The 17,521-nt window shown below is 36.1% G+C and overlaps 1 protein-coding gene and 1 pseudogene across 1 annotated transcript; both read right to left on the reverse strand.

Moving 5' to 3' along the window:
• Nucleotides 1–2,200: 2,200 nt before the first annotated feature.
• Nucleotides 2,201–3,220, reverse strand: LOC108295174 (annotated as a pseudogene).
• Nucleotides 3,221–9,518: 6,298 nt separating this feature from the next.
• On the reverse strand, nt 9,519–10,712 carry LOC108295153 (olfactory receptor 5AP2). Its single transcript, XM_017517195.2, has one exon. It carries the CDS (start codon nt 10,556–10,558, stop codon nt 9,740–9,742), a length of 819 nt encoding a protein of 272 aa, XP_017372684.1. The 5' UTR covers nt 10,559–10,712; the 3' UTR covers nt 9,519–9,739.
• Between the last annotated feature and the right edge of the window lie 6,809 nt (nt 10,713–17,521).

A 17,521-nucleotide genomic window follows, 5' to 3' on the forward strand; every position in this document is an offset into this window, starting at 1 on the left:
TATGCAATGTGACATACGGTGTTGTAAACATGTTTTGTAAGAAGAAACCTACAAACCATATGGGAACACGTCTAGTCCATCAACTAATCGAGTGAGTTATTTTAACCTTCTTCTTGAGGTCTAAATAGCATAAAGCATCATTTCCTACACTAAGAGTTTGTTAATGGAAAGAGTAGTAGAAAGGCAAGGAATATAATTTTACTGAATAAATGTATTGTGGACTCTAGTCACTATTGTACAGCAAGATTTCTCCTTGTAAAGCATGACTCCACCCCCATCACCAACATATATGTGTATATGTGTATATGTGTGTATATACACAAATACACACATACCACACAGACACATACAGCTAATGGACACAAGAGCCATCTCAGGCAAGAACAGTTCTTTCTAAAAACAGACACTTTCCCTGTAATGCGATAATTCTGAAAATGTGTCAAGATGAGTACATTGTGTAAAAAGCCTGTGAACAGAAAAAAAATAATACATAATATGAGAAAACAAATGAAAGGCTTGGCATCACAGAGACCGTTCAAATTCCAGGCCTATGTCAGTTTGAATAATCTTTTGTGCCTTCATGAAAAAACTATGAATATTTTATTACTATATGGTGAAATCACATATGTTCTATGTAAAATGAAAGATGTAAAATACTAACATATTTTTTGTTTATTAAAGTTTTTAGTTTCCAAGAACTCAGGACAACTTGATTTAAAAGGAATAAACATTATCTGACAGATTACCCACCAGATATAATAGAACTTTCAATTCCAACATTGACTTTTTAAAATTGAGATTATTGAAAATGACGCTAGAGCAACATTTTGTCTTCCATAATGCTGAGCCTTTTATTGGAATTATGTTCTCAATTTAAAAACTCTTATTGATGGGCTGCTATGAAGGCATGGAGAGAGTTATAAGTAGGTTTCATTTCTTACAGAGCTCTCAGACTATGTTAGGAAATGTTACATTGTACTATTATTATTTGTTTCTGAGACTAAGAGATGATTAGAGCTGTAATATCTATAGAATCACCAGAATATACATACATAGTTGTCTACTTTGGGAAGGACAACGAAAATAATATTTGTGCTATGTCTTGAAATATGAAGGTCTTTCAGGAAGAAGAATGGTGAGACAGGCAAAAACATTGATTGAGCAATATATTGTGTATTTTTAATATGCAACATCTGAAAGGCAGAATAAAGGAGGATGAAATTATAATATTGAGGTTCAATGTCTCATCAAAAATAATATGCTGTAACTGTAAGGAAAATTATTTCTTAGGTGCTCTTAAGTGGCCACTTTCTCATTTAGATGACAATTAGTCTTTGAATGAAATCATCTACTATGGTCATACAAGCTGTTTTATCCAGTACCCACCATTTGAAAGCATTTATTGTTCACATGTCCATGACTACAATCTGCAAAGAAAACGTAGTCCTACTTAGGAGATATGTTAGTTAGAACTGCTAGTCAAATCAGCTGAAAACATTTAACTTACCAAAATAAAATTGCATCTAGCAGCAAAACAGGCATACACGGTTATTTGCCAAAGCATTAGAGAAAGAATGTGCATCTTGCCCTACTTCTTGAAGGTTAAACCACTTCCACACGTAAAGATCAAACAACCTGACACTTTACACACAAGAATTGTGCATGATACCTCTTTCCTAATCCCAGAAATTTACACTCTATAATACATTTTGGCATCTTCTCTGGGGTTTTGTCCTTATTCTTATCCTGGAATTTATTCTCATTATTGTTGCTACATATTCTTTCTCTAGGTTAAGAACACTGTGCTCAGCCCCTCTCTCATGATTTAGTTCTGGTATCTCTCTCTGGTTCACTAGGGGCACGGCATAGTTTCTAAGTCTTGTTTTGCTGTGTGGACACGTTCTGACTCAGCTTATTTCTCATTAAGCCGTTCAACCATCACCCAAAGAGCCATCACACATAGAGGAAGGTAGAAATACAGCTTTTGCAACTCAGTCTTTCTCTGTCTCAGCAATTGTTATACTGAGTTTTGTGTCTATGAACATGGTGTTGCACTGTGATAGTCGGTTATTTTGAGAATTAAGTTATGTGGAATGAGTGGGATTTATATAGAGTGGCCATATTCTCCAGGTTGCTTGAAATAGTCCAACTCTACTATCAGAAGATGTCTCATGGCAGAATGAAATGAAATCAGGGTGAATGGAAGTGGATTTGGTCATTTGTAAGATTCCTTGGAGTCCTGGCATCCCATGGTTTGATGATTCTAAGTAGAGACATAAGAGACTGTTTTAAAAATTTTACTTAAAGAAGCTTTGACTTCCTTGTTTCTCAAACTATAGATGAGAGGATTCAACATGGGGATGACTACTGTGTAAAATACAGACACCACTTTGTCTTGATCCATTGAGTAGCTGGAGCTGGGACGCAGATACATAAACAGGATTGTCCCAAAGAAGATGGTGACCACCGTCAAGTGGGAAGCACAGGTGGAGAAGGCCTTGTGCCTACCTTCTGCAGAGTGAATCCTCAAGATGGCAGCAAGGATGTAGAGGTAGGAAACAAGAATAAGTAAGAGACAGCTCAATTCATTAAAACTGGCAAAGGCAAAAATGACAACCTCACTGATGTGTGTATCAGAACAAGAGAGTTTCAGGAGGGGCGGAGTATCACAGAAAAAATGGTTAATGACATTGGAGCGGCAGAAAGACAGCTGGAAGGTGAAGCCAGTGTGAATGGCAGCATTTACAAAGCCTGCAAGATATGTGGCCGACACCAGGAGGGCACTGAGTTGGGGGGACATCAGGACTGCATAAAGCAGAGGCTTGCAGATGGCCACATAACGGTCATACATCATGACCGCCAACAGAAAACCCTCAATGCCAGGAAAGGAGCCGAACAAGAACTGAGTGGCACATTCATTAAATGAAATGACTGGGTTCTCCACCCAGAAATTTATCAGCATATTAGGGGCAATGACAGAAGAATAACAGAAGTCAACCAGGGACAAGTTACTGAGAAAGAAGTACATTGGAGTATGGAGATGTGAGTCAATCTTGATTAACAGAGTCATGCCAAGATTTCCAACAACAGTGATCATGTAGATGCGTAGGAACAACACAAAAGAAGGCACTATAGTTCTGGGTGATCCTTGAATCCCAGGAGAATAAATTCAGATACGGTTGTAAAGTTTCTCATATCTTAGTCTCAGAATAGAAGACTCATGTGCTGGGATGAGAAAGAAACCATGATAGATATGTTAAAGTGCCTCACAAGAGTAATGACTGTATTAGCTGTATGCATCTATATGTAAGTATACATCTATAGGCACCCTATAGCGTAATGTGTTAAACCTTAAATATACACAGTAAAATTTACTTAAGAAAGGAACAAACAAAGCAAATTATTCTCCCAAAACTGACGATATTAAATTGTTCATTTTTCACTATAAGTAAGCGTACTTCTAAATGTTCTGAAAATGTGTGCATAGCTACTCTTTATGTGGAGATAAAGAAGAAAAGATCCCTTAAGTAAACTTTATTACCTATTTTATTTAAAATAATGCATGTGTTACGTGTGTGTGAGAGAGAGAGACCGTTTTTGGTGATATCCTATTCTACTCTCCAACTTTTTCTCTTCCTCTTCTGATCCTACTGCTGAATCACCTGTCATCCAATATCTCCACCATCCCCTTAGCAGATAAACATATGGACACAGTTACATATCTTTTCGGTACTGAATTCTGCATTTCTTGTTTTCTGTTAGCCCATTCTAATCAGGCTTTTCCCTCCATCACTCCATGGAAATTGCTTTTATTCAAGACATCACTGGACTTTGTTGCTAAATCCAATGGTGAATTCTCAGGCCTCATTTTTCTTGATCTATCAATAACATTAGACATAATTGCCTACCACCCCTTAAAAGGCTTTTTTCTCTACTCTTCCAGAACATCAAACTCTCTGGTTCTTCTTCCTGCTACATGGGTTGCTCCTTCTATCTCTGTTCCTTGTTCCTCCTCTTCTCCCTCTTTGTGTTGGAGTGTCTCAGAGCTTCCTGCTTTCCTATTTCCACTCAACCCAGGTGCTCTTATTGTCTGATGGTTTTAAATATTGCCTATGCACTTGTACCTTCTGAGTTATATCTCTAGTCCTGTCCTCTTTTCCAAATTCCGAGCTTGTAATTTAATTGCTTACATCTCCACATGGATATCAAGTAGAAAGTCAGTATGACCAAAGCTGAATCCTTCATGTCCTCCTCTAATTTGCTCCAAACATAGCATTCCCCATCTCAAGTCAATCGCAGCTCCATGCTTTCATTGGCACAGATGAAATTATATAAATAGACAAAATGCTGGATAAATGATATTTTCTCTTTCTCACTTGCTGTATAGCCAATCCACTAGATTATTCTATCGGATTTTCCTTTACAAGATTTAGGCCCTGAGCCAGCTACCTCTGCCACTTTCCCTGCCACCAAGTCCCAAGCTGTCTTTTACTTCCATTACTGTGACAGTCTTTTAAGCTAATTCTCCTATCTCTAAAACATATAAAATTCTATTTTATAGGCACTTAAAAAATTTGTGGCCATTCTTTAAGTCTCTTATTTTTGCATAAATATGTATGTACAAACACATGAACAGCCACATTATATATGTAATAAATGCATAAACTGACATAAAAGCCTTAATTTTTCTCTGATATATATGATCCTATGATTGTATGGATATGTTATATATATATATACACACACATATATATATATATATATGTGTATATATATGTTACATATATAAACAAGTTGTTTCCCTCATGGATATATCTCTCTGATATAGCTGAATCTATGAAGGCTTTATATATAAAACATATATAACACATATATATGACATATATGTAACACATATGACATATACGACATGGGACACATACAGGAGACACACCTGACACATATATGATATACATGACACACATGACGTATATACGACACACATATGTAACATACATATGACACACATATATAACATATATGACATATATATAACATATCCATACACTCATAGGATCTTATATATTATATATATATGTGAGGGAAGGAACGTATTTAGCTTTTGTAACTCTGTTTTTCCACCATGTGTACATAATATAGATTTAGAACAATATACATGAAGTGGCTTACTTTTCATTTAGTATAAAGAGCATTGGATACATCATCTCTCATGGACATATGGATTTGCAACAAACAGGATAGAATTACCTTTGTATTAAACATAAATTTGAACTAAGGAATATTAACTTGTGCAATGTCATAGAGCAAGCACAACTAAAATACAAGAAAAGGTCTGAAAATTGTGATCAGTTTCTCAATTTATGCATCTAATGGCATAAAATTATTCAATTTAAGGTTCTTCATAGAGAATTAAATATGTATTTGTGTTCTGGCTCTCTTTATATACAAAATAATAAAATTTTCATGTATTTACACCATAAACATTTGTATATATGTACAGGATACATACATTCCTATATGTATGTGTATATATATATGTTGAATATGCTATACAATTATTCATTTGTTTCTAGTGATTCTAAATCTCACTCTTTTAAAAAAATGTATGTTCACAGCTTAGTTGACTGACAACATTAAATTCATTATTTTGGATACATTTAATTTAAGACATTTAATCCAAATTAAAAATTTTTTTTTCAAGTACTCAGGAAACTTTCTACATTGGAACAAGTTATGATAGTTAAGTGATCTTTCCTTCTGTCCTTAAGTAACATTCACTAAAAGTAGTGGTTCTTATTAATTTATTTTTGTTTTGTAGGAATACGAGTTTTCTGTTTTGAACAGTCACATTTATGGCTTTGAAAACTGCACAAGTGACATAAATGAATCAATTATGGCAAATCCAGCAGTGCATTTTATCCTTTAATTCAGCAAATGATAAAATCCACGGCTTTTCACTCCAAGGCCCAAGATCATTCTTATTAAGGCTGTGATCGTTCTTTGGAGATTTAGTCTCTGTTAAACACGAAAAAGTCTAAAGTCTGAAATATGCCAATCCTTAATTAAAAAGCGAATTTATTTTTCACTGAGGTAACTGAACTACATTTTCCCCAGGGTATCACTTAGAGAGTATCTTAGGAATTTAGAGAATAACAAAAGGTATCTCATGATCCAGAGGCTCCATTGAGCACAGCATTGAATTAAATCTACAGAATTGATCAGATCCTGCCTCCAACCCTCAGAATTCCATTGAAAACACAATCTTTATTCATTTCTACCAGACTATGTCTTTCATTTCATTAACTTCTTCATTCATTCAATAAATATCAATAAGTATGTTCCATGAAGCAGACACCATCCTTGGTATTGGTAAAATAGCCAACAAAATTAAGTTTGTTCATTTCCTCTTGTATGTTACCCTCTGACATTGGTGAGAGACACCTGTTACAAAGTAATTTGAAAAAGTAAAACACAAAACTGTTTTTGAGCTACTAGGACTTACATGATCTGACTGTCTCTCTCAGAAGCTTCTTGATTGCCATTCTCTCCCTCCTTTAATTTTCTCTCTTTGGTCTACATATATTTGTCTGCTTGCAGTTCTTCTAACAAATGGAAGAGGATCTTGCCTTGGAGTCTTTGTGTTTACTGCATGTATACACAGAAAACTCTTCCACAAACACTTATTTGGCATCATCCCTTTCCAGGCATTGCTCAGATGTTTTTCAACAGAGACCCCATTTCTAACTCCACTGCTCCCTATTTTATTGCCTGCTTCATTTTTCTTCAAAACGCCATTTATGTTTAAGTGAAATGCACACACACATTCACACATGCATAATACATGTGACAGAGGCAATATATTTTCCCTCACTTAAATATAAATTTGTTGAGATAAGGAACTTGGTTTTCTTACCTGTTGTATCTCCAGTATGTTACATGCCAGTTATTCAACTAATATTTTAATGGATTATGAGTAAAGATAGAAAAGTTGCCAATTTTCTTGTTTCAACACAAACTAAAGAAATATAATAGTAATTTGGTGCAAAAATATTACAGTTTTTGCTATTTTGTTAAGTAGTGCAAAAATCTGCAATTATTTTTGCACCAAACTAATAGAAAATATAATCTGTGACTTAATATTGAGATAATTTTAAGTTAAAAGACATTAGTATGATTAGGAGGTATAGTCTCTTCTATTACAAAAGGTGTGATTATTTTACATATGTCTGAGTATCATAACTAAGAAGAGAAAACTAATTTCTTAATGCTTTCATGCATCCAACGTCACTACATGCCAGGTTGTTAATTAAATATATGAACCTGGAACTCAGGTGAGAGGTCAAGGCTAGAGACATAGATTTTGAAATCATGTCACAGTTCTTATGTCACCGAAGGATTGAGTGCAGGTGGAGAACCAAATATCAAAACCATGACTTTTACTCCAAGATGTGAAGGCCAGAATGAGCTGGAGAGAAACTTATAAATGCTAACCGGGAAAAAGTAGGAATGAAAGAAGGAAAAACGGAAGGGTGAGGTGATATAGAAACATATGTAGGGGTATATCAAGGCAGGTGGAGGAATTAATTGTGGAAAATCCTCCGAGATATCAAGTAAAAGTGAGACAGATAAGTGATCTTTGGATAAAGTAGTGTTGAGGTGTCATGCATCCTTGACAAGATTATGCACAATGGACTGATGAGACAGAAATATAACTGGAACATGTTATACAGTAAATAAATATGAGGAATTAGGGGCAATGAGTAGAGGTGGTTCTTTTGGAAAGATTAATTGTAGAGGGGAGTAGGGATCAATTAATATGTTGGTGACTGGATGGGACTTACGTCTGTGAAGAAGGGTGACACCAGAAAATATTTGTATACAAATGAGGATATTATGATAGAATTTGAGATACTAATGCTTGGGGACAGAAGAGCTATAACTTTACAAGTAAAGTCCAAGGAAAGCTCCAAAGACATGAAAGAGCTGGTCTTAGGTAGAAGCAGAGACACAGTATTCATTATGACATGAGGGAAGAAAGAGGGTATTCATAAAAATTTAGAGGTGGGGGGATAATCATATCTTTTTTTGCAGGATGAAGCATGAAGAAAGTTCAGTAACAGAGTAAAGTGATGATGAATTCTCTCTAATTGTACTAATCAGGTTAAATGGAGGACACATAAAAGAAACAATTCCGTTTAACTAAGTATGAGACAGATGAACAGAATGGAGGGAAGGAGGAACCATGGAATAGAGCATATTGATAGCGTGTCATTATGTGAGAAATCACAGAATCTCAGCTGGGTAAAGAGTGAAATGCCGACATAAGACAGTGAGGAATAACGACAAAGTACAACAGTCCTTGGAAAGTGATATTTTAAAAAAGATAAGGGATAAATATGACAGCAGATGAACCAGAATAAAAGGAAATACGAAAGAGAATGCAAGCTCTGATACAGTTTTGGATGCATTTGAGAGAAAGCTCAGTTAACATTTGAAAGTGGGAGCTATGGGGATATGACATGAGAGGACTCTTCTAAGTGGTCAGGATGAAATGGTTTTTCCTTTTTGGTCTCGAATAAATTTTTCAAGAATGAGGTGGTCTCAACCACAACACTCGAAACACTGATGTCTCTGTCATGGTCTATAGTGGATGGTGGTATAGAAAGAAATTAGAACTAGACTTTGACCTAATTCCAAATCATTACTCAGACTTCCTTCAACAAGTCATCTCATCACAGAAGGCTTTTGTCTCATTGCTCCAACATTGAGAGTTTCCTCCTCACTACAATAAGCAATACAGATAGAATTTTCTTTGATAAGTTTACTGAAAACTATGTGAACGCTTAGGAGGAGCAGAGATAAAATATTAAAGTACCTTGATTACTGCCAAGAAAATATTCTGATTAATTCGAAATTCAGTAAAATATTCCCCTATTATTGCTGTGGTTCCCACAATATCATAATTTCTGATAAGACTTCTTATTTGGTACTTGTTGACATACTTGTAAGTAGTGTTATTATTTATTATGAATGCTGTGTCACGCTACCCAAATTTGCCTCTCAGGTTGAAGTTTTCATTTACCCAACTTCCAGCCATATAGGCAACTGACAGCTGATAGCTGACCTACACTGCAGGAATTTCTCCTGCTGAAAGGAATTACCTTGTCCAAGATAATACCCCTTCCCAGTGGGTGACCCATATCCAAAAACTGGCTGTTATGGAGGTACAAATACTTGTTTCTTTTTTCTTAATTTGGGGCACCTCTGAAGGACATATCTGCTCCAGAACGCCATGTAAGAGTGGTTGAGTCTTCATCACAATTAAACTCCTTCGGTCCAATCCTGCTTCCCTCACTATGTAGATATTGTTTGTTAAAACACTCTCTGATAAACTTTCTGCATTAAAATGTCTGTCTGCCTCAGTCTGTTTGCCCAGAACTAAAAGACACCAATGAATCCATAATAAAATTCAGACTGAGGTAAGCTTAATAATTAAATTAAAATGTAACCCCAGATTAGCCAATTCCAAGTGTTTTGATTCTTTTTCCAGGCCCAACTTTTACCTGCTGTATTGATGCATCAGAGGGACCCATGTGTATATACATATACATGATATTAGGATATTAAAAAGTATACTTCATTTTAAATTACCTACTTTAACACGGAGAAACAACTTAGAGAATACAAGTAACATGAAAATGTATTTTCTTCTACATAACAAATGAGGGGTAACATGTGTTTACAAGACGTGTTTCTGTAAGATCTTTTTTAGAGCCTGTTTTACATCCTTATTTTTTAAACTATAGATGAGGGGATTTAGCATAGGGATTATTACTGTATAAAAGACAGAGACCACCTTGTCTTGCTCCATTGAGTAGCTAGATGTAGGGCGCAAGTACATGAAGAGAATTGTCCCAAAGAATATGATGACAGCCATGAGGTGAGAGGCACAGGTGGAGAAGGCTTTGTGCCTTCCCTCTAGCGAAGGCATCTTCAAGATGGCAATGAAGATACACAGGTAGGAAATGAGGACAATCGTAACACAGCTGATGACATTAAAGCTGGAGAAAGCCATGATCACAATGCCATTGACTTGGGTATTGGAGCAAGAGAGTTTGAGCAGTGGTGGGCTGTCACAGTAGAAATGGTTGATCCTATTAGAGCCACAAAAGGACAATCTAAAAGTCATCCCTGTGTGTATGGCAGCATTTCCAAAACCTGCTAGGAATGAGGTAGCTATCAGCAAGAAGCAGATTCTCCCAGACATGAGAATTGGGTAGAGCAGGGGGTTCCAAATGGCTGCATAGCGGTCATATGCCATCATGGCCAACAGAAAGCACTCAGTCCCCAGGAAGGAGCCAAAGAAGTAGAACTGGGCAGCACATCCATGAAAAGAAATGGCCTTATTCTCAGCCATGAGGTTCACCAGCATCTTGGGAGTGATGGAAGAAGAGTAACAGGCATCCACAAAAGAGAGGCTACTGAGAAACAAGTACATGGGGGTGTGGAGACCGAGATCAATCTTAATCAATACAATCATCCCCAAATTGCCCACCATGGTTGCCACATAGATTAACAGAAACAATGCAAAGAGGACCCCTCATAGATCTGGATTTTCGGAAAGTCCTAAGAGGAGAAACTCAGTCACTTCTGTTTGATTTCTGCCTCGAATCTCTATCATATGTCTCATCCTTTGAGCTGCAATAAGTCAGAAGATGTAAAGTGGAATGAGTCAGATGAATATGTGATGGAGCTATAATGTATTTTTAGTAAAACATAAATTCTAACAGAAGAGCAAAAAGTGAAAAGCAAATCAAAGGTATGCTGGATTTGATGTCAAATCCAAAGATTTGTATCTTGGTACTAGGTGTGCTACCTACTAAGTAATGACTAAAGCAAGTGATTTAGTATCTATTAACTGTGGTCATTCCTAGAGTTGACTATTTATTGAATAATTAAAATAACTGATTCTTAAGATGTGAGTGCCATAATTACTTGTGATAAATAAATTAATTTATATATTGACACACCCTACAGACACAACATCTGGAGAAGGATAATAGAATGAATTCAGGCCACTGATTATTCTTCTGCAGTACTAATAGAATGAATAAAAATATCGGAAGTTAACAAAATTAATCAATAGTACTGGACAAGAAAAATAGTTGGCAGGGCATGGTGGCTCACAACTGTAATCCCAGCACTTTGAGAGTCCAAGGCAAGGCAGATCACTTAAGCTCAAGAGTTCCAGACCAGCCTGGGCAATGTGACAAAATCTTATCTCTACAAATTTTCTTTTTTAAAAAACAGCTGTGCCTGATGACTCATGCCTGTGGTCTCAGTTACTCAGGAGTCTGAGGAAGGAGGATTGCTTGAGTTGAGGAGTTCAAGGCTGCAGTGAGCAGGAATTGTGTCACTGCACCACTCCAGCCTCTGTGATAGAGCAAGATTTTGTCTCAAAAAAGAAAGAAAGAAAGAAAGAAAGAAGAAAGGAAGGAAAGAAGGAAGGAAGGAAAAAAGAAAGGAAGGAAGAAGGTAGGCAGGGAGGGAGGGAAAGAGAGAGAAAGAGAGAAAGAAATGAAAGAGAGAAAGAAAGAAAGATTGAAAGAGAAAGAAAGAAAGAAAATGAAAATGGTAAACTGCTGAATCTCTTGTGGTAGAGGAATAACTTAAAAAATGTCTGGTCAAATAAGAAAACATAGAGAATATTCCCACACAGCCAGTATAGTTCAAACCCCTTTCTGATTTCTCAGGCTAAATGTCTACAGAGAACAGAAAAGGTTCAGTTAAATGGTACTTTTCCATGATTCAGTCCAGCATTTAGAGCATCAGATTGTAAGAAGGAGCAGGCACCCCTGATAAAAAAAATGGCAGAAGTAACCGAGGCAGTGAAAATCTTTAATACTCAGATTCACAAGTTCTCAAGAGACCCAAAAAACATCAGAGGAGCACATTCAACTTTTCAGTCAGCCTACTCTGAATCAGGGAAATAATTTAATACCAAGTAATCAAAATGGAAATAAGAGTTACCCTTTGCAAGGTGTAATGAAGACAAATATGAGACGAGAAAAGTAAAAGAAATAAAAAAGAAAATTCAGAATAGATGCCCAGACTAGATCTTCCAAATCAGAGTTTAAACACCACCAGTGGAATTCTTCTCCCTTTAACTCAAATACCCCACCCCTTCCATGATCTCAGATTATTGACCAAAAGTTTAAACTTTACAAGGCTGACTGTCAAAGCATAGCTCAGAAGGTAAGACAGAGGTAAATTCTTTACTATTCACAGAAGGAAGTTATTTGATACTGCCTAAATTAAAACATGGGGTCAGAGTGACCCAGTATCTTGCTAACGTTGAAGATAAATAAGTTTCTGAAAAAAGTGAGGGAAAGAGTGGGCAGGAGCTGGTTCTATTATGACAGACAGTGCCATAGACAGAGCACCTATTTATGTTGGGCTCTACCTAATTGACGTGGAGATAGGGGTTCAATATCCTGATCAATAATTAAAGCTGACATTTTAATAGAATTCCATAACAATTTCAAAAAGTGTCATTGCACCCATTATCTTATATAAACCTTACCACAAATCAGTGAAAGTAATGATCAGGTAATATCTCAAGAGTATATGTGATATTGTCTTTTGTTAGATGAGACCAGCAAAGTGTGGGGGTTTCTCATCCAATCAGTGGTGAATCCTGAGCTACAGTGTAGGTCTCTTGAGGCTAAATCTTTTGCTGTTCTTCAGCACCACATTGCCTCCATCTGTCTTTCACTGGCATAGATACATAGCCTAGGTCCTCTTCCTTGAAGTAAACTTACTGTTTACTTCAAATAACAGCATCTTCAGAAGAAATGAAAAAAAAATGAATGGATCTTTCTTCTCTCATTCTCAAACAGGAAGTTTCTCTGAGAGCATTATTTTAACAGAAATAGTGCACAGAATAAAATGTCTTAGATGTGCTGAATGTACAAAATAAGTAATGCTGAGTAAAATATAAGTATTGAAATCCTCAACTAAAATCTGTTGAGGATTTCTTACGCTCTACAAGCACTTTATTAAGTGTTTTGCCCGTACGGTTTTATTTAAATTCTATATAACAGGCATTTATCATCCCCTTTCTGCAGATGGAAAATGTAAGGTAAAAGCGATTAACTTGTCCCATGTCTTTTGGGCTCTCAGAGTTAGCCTAAGAGTCTAAATGTATACCCAGCAAATGTAACTTTCATTCTCTTAACAATTGAGGCCATTTAGAATGGCCCTGTCAATAATAGATGTGAGCACTAACACACAAAGCCCTCAATATTGTAATTCCCAGTTGCTTATTAATACTCTACAATACATTTAATTATATAAAAATGTCATGTTTCCAAAGAGAAAATATAATTACAGTTGAAGAAAATTCTCTTTCTTAGAACTCACATGTATTAATCAGCAAGATAGCAAAATATTGTTTGTTTTACATCTTATGGTGTAAATAACATGTTTCCGTCTCCCCCTCTATTCCGATTAACATTTTTCCTCTTCTATGCATTATTTCTGCAGGCTCTGCTGAGATTTTTCAGTCAACTCTTTAGCCCAGAGATTCTTTAGCCAAAGATCTAGGTTCTCAATTTCTAAGAGTTTCTAAAAATAACATTAAAGTTTCATGAGATATTTCTTTTATTTAAAAAGGCTTTAAAATAATCTTATTTATTGCTGCTTATATTTTTCCTAATGGCTTATACATTTGGTAATAAAGTAGTACATAGAGTATTTATTTAACATTCTTTTTTAGCCACTCAGTGCTCTGGGAACTTTGTGTTGAGAAGTGATTGAGGAAATTAACAGGATTCTGAATTTTTCTCCATGACAGTAAGTTAAATGGACAGAACCCTTTATATCTCTTGTCTTACCTTTAGTAACTGATTTCTGTTTGATCCCTTTGCTTGCTCCTGTCCAATGCTTAAATTCACCGAAAGGAAAGCAGAAAAAAAAAAATAAGAGAAATCTTTCTTCTTAGAGGAAGTATTCACTCGCTAAGTCTCCCAAGGTTAGCAGGAGGTATAGCTGGAACAGACTCTATAGAAAACCTGTTAAAGAAGTAGGAAAGCTAAAACTGTTCACCCCTTCCTTTGATGTTACTCTGCATTCAGCATAGACTGAGTCTTTCATTCTTTTACTTTTCCTTAAAGATAACATTGCAATATTTTATATCAGGGTAAAACACATTTCAGTATACAGAGTGTATGGCTGGAGTGCAGCTGTCATATCAATTGCAGTTTATGTCAATGGTGGAGTCTCTAGAATTGACTCTGGAGTAAGCATCCTAACTTAAGCAAAACATATTTCTTGTTACTTGATCTCCAGAGACTCTGTCTCTCATGTCACCTCATTGTTATCTGCTTATTTTTCCCCTCTGAAGTTAAGGAGATCACAGGTCTTTTTCATGTTTCTCTCCTTTATTCTTGGGACACCCGGGTCCAGCAGAGAATGCATTTGAGTCCCATATTCCTAACCACCATGAATCATTTTTCTTCTGTCACCCCTGATAGCTGGAGGTTTGCTCTTGGGAGAATCAGCAGAATCCACAAAATAGCAGAGTAGCTCTACTGTGGCCTTGTCTTCTCTAAGTGTACATGTCAGCAGTGGTGCTACCTGGATAATGGTGAGGGAGGTAGAGAAAACAGGAAGCTGTTGGCTTGGAATCCTGACTTGGTGTCTGTCTGATTGTGTGACTTTGGACATTTCACTAAACCTTTTTGTGTCTTAGCTTTTTCCTTTCTAATGTCTATCTTATAGGGTGACTCTGGAGATAAAATAATTTAACAAATGTGAATTGCTGCATCCAATACATATAATAATTAACAAATGAGTTTCCCTCACCCTTTCTTCTCCACTCTCCAGAGTAAAAAATCGTTATTAGTGACCGGGTGCAGTGGCTCATGCCTGTAATCCCAACACTTTGGGACGCCAAGGCAGGTGGATCACCTCAAGTAAGGAATTTGAGACCACCCTGGCCAATATGACAAAACCCTGTCTCTACTAAAAATGCATAATTAGCCAGGCATAGTGGTACACACCTGTAATCTCAGCTACTCAGAAGGCTGAGACAGGAGAATCACTTGAACTCCAGAGGCGGAGGTTGCAGTGAGCCAAGATCATGCTACTGCACTCCAGCCTGGGCAACACAGTGAGAATCTGTCTCAAAAAAAAAAAAAAAAAATTGGTTATTAGCCTATCTAGCCTAGACTGAGACATATAGGATGCTCTATTGCCCAAAAATATCTTCCATATAAAAGACATAGAGTCTGAAATAAATTGATCAATATCTAATGATCATTTACATTGTTTATGCTACTTTGAGAAGACACTTTAATTAATCCATCTGTTAGTATTATTTAATCAATGCAATTTGCACTAAATTCTGAGAGAAAAAGACTTTAAAACTGTGTTGTTTATGTCAAGCAAATCAGAGAAGAAACATTTGCATTATTTTGATTAAGTATTAACCTTCTTGCTTTTTAAATTAATACCTTGGAGGAAATTTTGCTTACTAGTTATGCTTGAGACTCTTAATTCCTTCCTTCCTTCCTTTCTTTCGTTCGACAATGTTTCCCTCTTTACCCATTCTTTTGACAATGTTTCCCTCTTTACCCAGGCTGGAATGCAGTGGCACCATCTAACCTCACTGCAACCTCCGCCTCCTGGGTTCAAGCAATTCTCCTGCCCCAGCCTCCCCAGTAGCTGGGATTACGGGTGCCCATCACTGTGCCCAGCTAGTTTTTTATATTTTTAGTAGAAACACAGTTTTATTATGTTGGCCAGCCTGGTCTTGAACTCCTGACCTCAGGTGATCCACCCACCTCAGCCTCCCAAAGTGCTGGGATTAGAGGTGTGAGCCACCAAATCTGGCCAGCCTGGATACAACATTGCCACTATATGCCAGTGAAAAACTAAATGGAAGAAACCTAAGAAAAGTTCCTAGAAAATAACTTAGGACTAAGAAACTAACTCAGAACTGCACAACATCGTGGAAACTGAACAACTGGCTCCTGAATGTTGACAGGATAAACAATGAAATGAAGACAGAAATAAAGACCTAAGGGAAGTCCATAATTCCTGTGAAAACCAAGGTGTAGCTAGGTCATCAGGGAAGATAAGAAGGTAATGGTTATATCCAGCCAAAAGAGAAAAATGACTGAGGCACATTTGTCATGGTGGACAACAGCAGAACAAACTGTCACCAGGCAGATTAGAGGTCAGCAAAGACCAGAGAGCAGCACCAGATGCATTTATAGGCCTCCCTAGAAATAACCTGTACGCCAAAACCCTGTGACACATCATTTACTTTTATGACTAAGGTACCTTCATGTACCCCTGTACCTAAAATACAATTTAAACAAACAAATCAGTCCCAAGACTACTGTTTTCTCTGAATGCGCTGCATCCTACTTAATGAACTATGAATTTCATGCATTGTTTTTCAGGATTATGCTGCCTACCTGATTGTAGACAGTTTGATGCATTTTACATAGTACCAGTTAGATGTTAAACATAATTAAGAGGATTTGGCTTCAAAATGGGTAAATGGGAGGAATTATAATGGTTATAATATTATTTATACAAATAATAATACAACATCAGTGATGTAGTTTCTAGGTGCATGACAGCATTATAGAACACTTCTCAGCTAGAATTTTGATAATAATAGCATGCTACAACTTTTAAATAAAAATAGCAAATTGAATAATCACAAAAAAGTAAAAATCTCAAGGACCTAAAATGCAATAAAATAAATAAATGGAAGAAAAAATTGAATAAAAGTATTTTAAGTTTTATATTAAAAAAAATCTCAAGGACCACTAGGATGTATTCAGCTACTTGACCACTGTATCATTTTGTAGCTAAATCCATCAGCTGTCCCTCTAGCAGACACACGTTAGTCATTGCAGTGGAAAAAAATGACATGAACTAAGGAATTAATGTCTTTGAGTAATATAGACAGAGCCTTCTGAAGGTTTTCTATGAAAAATAATATAAGTATATGTAAAACTCTTCTTTGAGTATGTATCATACACATAGCTTAGTTCTGTATTTTCTATTCATTGCCGTATAAAAAAATTAACATTGCCTTCTTTATTGTGAACATCTGATCATGTGATTCCATACTTAAAATTATAAATACTTTGCTCTTTCTAAATGAAAATAACCCATTCATTACTTTTCATCTAACCATTCAGTTATTATAGAGCCAGTTTTATTTGTGTCAGAAAATTTATTTTGTACATCTTATGTTTTATTACATAGCCATTGTATACCAGTATATAAAAGAAAGTACATATATACATACACATGTACATTAGGGCATATTTTCTTCAAAGTGAAAGCATTCTGCTTAAAAAAGAGCCAACTCTTCAACTATTTTTATGCAAAACAAGGTACCTCTACATTAAGGAAAAGGAAATGAGAGACACCAGTTTTATAAAATTATAATATAATACCTTCTGTTCCATCAGATTTTGTTTTTTTTTTTTTTTTT

The sequence above is a fragment of the Cebus imitator genome, unplaced genomic scaffold, assembly GCF_001604975.1.
Source record: "Cebus imitator isolate Cc_AM_T3 unplaced genomic scaffold, Cebus_imitator-1.0 Scaffold622, whole genome shotgun sequence".
NCBI classification, from domain to species: Eukaryota; Metazoa; Chordata; class Mammalia; order Primates; family Cebidae; genus Cebus; species Cebus imitator.